The following is a 6,848-nucleotide window of genomic DNA, read 5'->3' on the forward strand; positions in this document are numbered from 1 at the left end:
TTTGAATATTTTAAACAAGATTTATACATTAGATGGTCCAAACAACTGCTTTAATTCCTCACACTTCTCATGTGTAAATACAGAATTTAGAGAAGTCACCATGTTACTTTCATTTTCAATCCTGCATGTGTGTCAGTCTACACTTATGTAAGGATTTTTTGGTTCTGACACATTCATATCCTAGAAGACATAAATATTTTTACTAATGCAGACTTTGACAACCTTATTCATATGAAAATGTAGCTTTTCCATTTTCACCTTCTAAAGTTTTGTCCACCCACACTGAGCTAGGTGGAAAATACTAACTGCTAACTACATTCAGACTACATAAAACACCATCTGAGTTGTGGGCCTGAATTACCTAGATATTTGCCATTTCACATTTACATTTGTTTAAACATGACTAGAATGCCAAGTCAAATACCTCGTTTGGTAAAGCACATTACAGTTTGACTCAATGAATAGCTATGGAAGTTTTCTTTATTGACTGCTTAATGTATAACAATAATTGGCATCTTTTTCACACATTACAAAAAATTATACTTGGCTCAGTATGCAATCTTTTAAGCATAGCCATATTATTTAACAAAAGAGGGGAAAAACCTATTCTACCCAATACAGCATTTACAAATGCACAAAACATGCCACTTTGGCTTGTATATTGTCTAGATTAAAAAAAATCTTTTAACATAAATAAGTTAGTATAATTTTTCAGTGTTTTTACAGAGTTATGTACACAGGTACACTTCAAAAGGTTTTCCATACACAGGTAATGAAATACTGTTTAAAGATGTAGTATCCATTTCACTTATCCTACACGTGTGCTTTTCTCTACATGAACCTTCCTTTAAAAATAACACTTTCCTTTGGATAAATGGACAAAGAAGCTTTAAATTAAAAATATTTCATTTTTTAATGTGAAGTTACTTACAGATCTTTAAAAATATCGATGGATTTAGAATTATTTTGACTGTGTTTACACAGCCCAAAGTGAAAAGAAAATGAAGAAATTTTGTCAACAAATTTAATAAAAGCAGATGGTCAATTCTTAACATTGAAAACTCCCAAGCACTTCGGATTTTTGCCCCAAACTACCTGGAGTGATTACCATTCTGCTGATTAACTGGTAAATTCCAACTTTAGGAAAGATTGGGGAGGGCACTGAGGATAGGTTTTTGTTGTTTTTTTAAAAAAGCCATATGCAGCTATTTAACAACCTTTAGATAACTTGGGAGATCACCAGATCTCCCAAATGAGAACAAACAATAGCAATTGTCTTTAGCCAGTGTTCAAATTTTTGTGATTTTTTTAAATGAAATATCAGCCGTCACTGAAAGGGACATTACATCTTTAAAGAAAACAATTCAAAACCTTTCCCAAAATTGCTTCTCTTCATGAAAGTCAAATATTTATCTACTTGCTGCAAATCAAAGCAAGCTCTTCATATCCCCCTCCATGTCAGTTACTCAGCCCCACCCTGCCCTCCCTTCCCCAAAGTTTATGTGCTACATAAAAGGTAAAACTATATACACAGGTAGTACAATGAAGCAAATAAGGAAAAACCTAATTGCATAATGCTACATCCAACGCTTTTAGAGGCAGATCATTTAAGAGTGCCTAAAATTTTAGTGTTATTGTTGCTTTTCAGTGCTTATACAGGATGTCCATTCCATGAAGTCAACGATATGTATTTTTAAAATTTTCATGTATATCTTCCTTGCTTCATCAAGATGTATCTGATAAACAAGGAAACATATTCTTAATTCTGCAAAAGAAAACAAAACGGAAAAATTAAAGGAAAAGCACTAGAGTAACGTTACCAATAGAGTAGAGGAATTATTTTGTCACTATGTTAGCTTGGAAATACTTGATGAGGAAAAAAGTTTGATGACTACAGTCATCTCCACCTAACATTCTCTTAACTGGATTTTTTTCCTCTCTTCTGTGCTGTGTTCTTTTGTCTAGAGCAGTGGTTCTTAACAGTAGGCAATGTTGCCCCCGCCCCCCAGGGAACATTTGGCAACGTCTGGAGACATTTTAGGTTGTCACACTGTAGGAGGAGGATGCTGCTGGCATCTAGTGGGAAAGGCCAGGGATAATGCCAAACAATCTACAACACACAGGACAGCCTCCTACAACAAAGAATTATTCGGCCCAAAATGTCAGTAGTGCAGAGGTTGAGAAACCCTAGTCTAAAGAATCTAGGTCAAAGACAAGTGGGAAATAAATAGGAAAATTAGGAAACTGTAATACTTAAGAGTAAAAATTTTCTAAATTTTTTAAAAATTTAGAATTTTTTTTCTCTACTCCTGTGACAGATTAAATTTTCTAAATTTGAAAAATGATTGGAAATAAAAATCGTAAGGGCCTTCCAGAAGAAAATTTTATTAACATCATTTTCAAAATATTCTAATTTCTTATTCATATGCAGAAAATACTCATGAATACTTTTGAATAGGTTCTTACTAATATTTCTAGTATTCTTTGAACTAGCAATATTACTAAATGCTATAAATGCCTCTCTGCATGTCAAAACGGGGGCCAGATCAAAATCCAGGTCTGATTCTCGTGGCTCATCTGATAAGCTGGGCCACAAGTCACAAACCAACAAGGGCTGCGTGTGTTAAGGTTGCTTCAGGGAAATTTTCACCTGATTTTCCCACTTCACATGGTGCTATAAAATAGAGGTTCTATAGTGCCGTTTTGTATAAGCTCTGAAAAATATAAGATATGTAAAGTCACATACACAATTTAAAGACACAACACACCTGAATCCCACCGTAATCCCTGTTGTTTTAAAATTTTTTATAAATGAGGATTTAAAAAGTTAACATCAATATTAAGATCGCCTCATATGCTAAGCTACGTGTGTGCTTTAGAAAATAAAGAGGTCAGTCTTGGTCTATAAGAAGCTAACAAACTATTAATATATGTAGTTCGATCATTATGAATAGCCAATCCATGTACATTTGGGGACTGAATTATTCAAATTAGCTATTTACAGTGATCAGATTCTTGTGCATGGAAAAATCTCCACTTCCTTTGTGCTGGGCTGACCTGCGGTCACCAGTCTTGATATTTACTACCCATTTCCCCTACAAATATCCAAATCACCCTGTTACGGCACAATTAGCATACACTGGCTGACGTGTTCCTGGATTGCTTACTGACGAGAGTTAATTTAACTTCTGCTTTGCAACTTCAGTGTTACCAGAAATTCTGTAGAAACTTTAGTAATGTTTTTTATCTTTCCATTTTGGTTTTTGCAAATACTGGTTCCTTCTCTCTCCAAACTTAGGAGCAAACAAGGAAAGTGACAGTTTATGAAAATGTCAAAGAACACAACATACCACCCATTGACATCTCGAATCCCTTGCATAACCAAAGGTGAGCAATTTCTACCAAACATTCCCCCTTAAAATTGAAACTTAATCATGTACTTGCCATTTTTCCATGTATGGCTCAAAATCTGTTACTGACTCAAGCTGAACCTCTGGGAAATGAATTCTCATTAAGTGGGACTGAGGGAGTACCCCAGTTCTTGTTCGGATGGGCGAAGAACCTATTGTTCCCAACATGTTTTAGTGGGACTCACAGGGAAATGACCTTCTTACCCGATGGGGCCTTGGTTACAAGTAGTTGCTCTGGTCTACTGTTTCAAGAGAAAGTATCTCTGGGCATAGAAGAATTACAGTATCCCCAGCCTTCCCATTGCTACTTTTTTGACCTCACGAAGTATAAACAAAACAAAACCCCAAAAGATTGTAATCTGCCAGCAACCAGCAAGATCAGGTATCGTGAGGTCTGATGGCCCCGGGTTTCAGTACGTGCTCCTTTAGTGATCAACCCACCTAGTTGTTTACGTTTGACGTCTTCTGAGGCCAGGCTTCTTGGGCGTCTGCTCCACAGAACCGGCATTTGGGGAACCGTCTGAAACATTTTCTTCTGTTCTGTTGGCTCTTTTGTTTTGAGTGGAAGAATCTAAGAGCAGGGGAAATTTTTAAAAAGAACACACAATCTTTATTAGAAAAAACAATGGCTGGCAGAAGTTGGCCCAATAGTCGGGGAATGAAAAACCCACTCCCTCCACCCACAATCCAGGATCCGTCATCCTCAGTAGCCTTTAAGGGCACAAAATGAGGTTGTTTTCAAAAAGAAGAAAGTGCATTCTCCGCCCCAGAGCTCTCTCCCTAGCCAGGAGGCGGACCGTTGATAAACATCCCAACTTTGTCACATACCTAGGGGTTGCTAGTGGGAGGCACGGCGATGTCTTAAGTTAGGGAAATTATCGGATCTTACCATTTCCAGTTTCTGACTTAAAAGTCACAAACAGACAAGCAGTGGGCCAGGTAGCACTGAACACCTAAGACCAATAAAGTTCGGTCTCCCAAAGCTAAATCAGAATACGCCGAAAAGCCAGCTAAGGTTAGCACCCTCCAGCAGGCAAAGCGGGGCCCCAGACACAGACATTCTGTGGTTGGGAAGGGGTCATTACCGTCGGTTGGGAAGAGGTCATTACCGTCGGTTGCAGGTCGCTTCCTTATTCCTGCGCACTGCTCCGCTAACCCCGTCTGGCTGTCCGACGGATCAGTCTTTGGGTCTACCAAATGCGTGTCCTCAGGGTTAGCCGGAGCCCCAATTAAAGGCGCCGCCGGGCGGCTCCCGCTGACATCCTGGCTCTCCTGCGCCGGCACCTTGCAGGCGCCTTTGGGGGCCCGCGGGGGTCTATAGTAGAACTCAGGCAAGCTGCCCTTCTCCACCTCTTGCCACTCGTACTTGCCCTCTAGGGGTCTGTGATTCTGAAAATCGAAATTCCACTTGCGCTGGCTCGCCTCTTCCATGTCTCTGCAGTGCTTCTCCAAGTCCCGGGTTAACTCTTCGTGGTCCACCGGGCCGAAGAGGTTCCTGCAGGCCGAGGGCTTGGGGTGCTCCGCCTGCCTGGCGTCCATCCGCTCTAGGCTAGGGCTCCCGTTAGACACTCGCACGTTTGACATCTTTCTCCCGGGTCTGCACGACCGCCTCTCTCGCACTCTCAAAAAAACAAAACAAAACAAAACCGAACAAAACAAAACGCCCCTACGCAGCCCGAACCCCTCTCGGAAGCCCAGCGACTGGCCTCGGAGCCAAAAGACACAGATCCGGACAAGCCACGGCCCGAACTCTAGGAGCGCGCAGGGGCTGCGGGGAAGCCCCGGCACGGCCGCCGAGAATCTCCGCTGATCAAATGGACTGGCGAGCGGGAGGGCGGGGAGGGGAGGGGTCCAGGCAAGCGGAGAGGGTGGCAAAGCCCGTCCGAGTCCGGGCGGGTACAAGCCCGCAGGTCCCGCAAACCCAGCCGCTCTCCAAACCTTGCCGGCGTCGGAGTCGCGGAACCGTGAGCAAGCGGGGACAGGGGAGGGGGAGAAAAACACCCCGAAAAGACGAGCCCCCTTTTTTTAGTGGCCCAATATGGCGGTGGAAGGGAGGCTGACGAAGAAGAAAATGATTGACACGGCGAGTCTATTTAAACAGAGGAGGAGATCCATTGGTTGCGGCGCCGGGAGCCGCCCCGCCGAGGCTGGCGAGCGCGGCCTTAAGGTGGCCCCGGCTCGGTTCCGCCGCCTCCCCGCGTTCCCGAGCGCGCCGCCTCCCCGAGCGCCGCCGGGAGATTGGCTGGTCGCGTGACTGCTGGAGGGGTAGTGCTGCCAACAAACCTGCTCTGGCTGGCCTCGGAGAAATTAAAATTAAGACAAACAAACTAGCCAAACGGCCGGGAACCTGGGGCGGGGCCTGGGGTTCGGGGCCCGGCGCTGCACTGGCGGGTGCGCAAAGGCGCCTAAGCCCCGACCTCCCTCCCGCTCCTCGCGGGGGAAGCCGGGGCCTGGACCAGAGGACCGCGAAGATCGCCGGCAGCTCGCTTGGAGCCGGGGTGGCGAGCTGCCCCCAGCTCGGCCCTCCCCAATGGCCCCCACCTCGCGGTCTGCGGGGGAGGCCGCGGAGCGTTTGCTGGGGGGCTGGGCGCCCCCCGTGCCGGCGTGCCTTAGCTGGGGGTGGGTGGAGGCGGTGGGCAATGGTTTGCTCAGCCTTAACCCAGAAGTTTCTGCCATCCCTGGGGAGGCTGGGGGCCTAGGAAAGAAGCCAAGGCGAACGTCTTTCTTTCAGAAATTAGCCAGGAGTAGACGCGGCACTTATCATGAACTCAAGCTCTCCCTCAATGAAAATAAGAAAGGAACTCAAGATTAAAAAAAACTCAAGTAGTCTCTCAAGTCCCTTAATACACTTAATACACTTTGTAGCTGTCTCAGACACATTTAGTTTGGAAAAACGAGGGTACACCCCTGGCCCAGGATCTTGTTTCCCAAGCACAGTTAAGGCCATGGACATTGGCTGCGTGTGGGAACTCGTCTCTTTCTACTTTTCTGTTCTTTCCCGGGATTGTAGCAGTTTCCTCTACCTGACTCCAGCCGCCAAATACAACAGCTCCTTCCTTCCTCCACCCTTCTCTCTCACCAGATTTCACTGCTCCAACAAACTCAGAACAATATTCAGATGCTAGTGAATGCTTTCAGAGGGCTGAAGGGTGAAAAGACTCCCCTCGGGGTCAAACTCCAGATGATGAAATGATTTTTAAAACCACCACATATATGTCCTAACGTCCGATGCTAGTATTCCAGCGTTTCTCTTCTCCCTTTTGCAACTGGAAATTTCTCTCTCAGTGTGGGCTTGAGCACCGTGGTGGAAGGTAAAGTAGGACGATGAGCAGGGCTGCCCTAAGACAGAGCTCAGTGGATCTTCAACTGCCTCCCCACCCCCATGCCCAGTAGCCATCATCTTGGTTTGAGCCAAAGTTAATGCATTTTACTGGAAAC

General features: G+C 44.7%; 1 protein-coding gene across 3 annotated transcripts; it reads right to left on the bottom strand.

The window, feature by feature from the left end:
• Positions 1-462: 462 nt before the first annotated feature.
• Positions 463-5,716, bottom strand: CDKN1B (cyclin-dependent kinase inhibitor 1B (p27, Kip1)). Of its 3 annotated transcripts, XM_011993632.1 has the most exons (3): positions 4,520-5,716; positions 3,852-3,981; positions 463-1,765 (listed from the first exon to the last, which is right to left on the bottom strand). In XM_011993632.1, the coding sequence occupies exons 1-2, from the start codon at positions 4,992-4,994 to the stop codon at positions 3,860-3,862; spliced, it is 597 nt and encodes a 198-aa protein (XP_011849022.1). In that variant the 5' UTR covers positions 4,995-5,716; the 3' UTR covers positions 463-1,765; positions 3,852-3,859. The 3 variants fall into 3 exon arrangements, with proteins under 3 accessions (XP_011849022.1, XP_011849024.1, XP_011849021.1); XM_011993634.1 differs by lacking the exon at positions 3,852-3,981 and having other exon boundaries at positions 463-1,736; XM_011993631.1 differs by lacking the exons at positions 463-1,765; positions 3,852-3,981 and having other exon boundaries at positions 3,989-5,178; positions 5,374-5,482.
• Between the last annotated feature and the right edge of the window lie 1,132 nt (positions 5,717-6,848).

The sequence above is a fragment of the Mandrillus leucophaeus genome, unplaced genomic scaffold (assembly GCF_000951045.1).
Source record: "Mandrillus leucophaeus isolate KB7577 unplaced genomic scaffold, Mleu.le_1.0 Scaffold431, whole genome shotgun sequence".
In the NCBI taxonomy this organism is placed as follows: Eukaryota; Metazoa; Chordata; class Mammalia; order Primates; family Cercopithecidae; genus Mandrillus; species Mandrillus leucophaeus.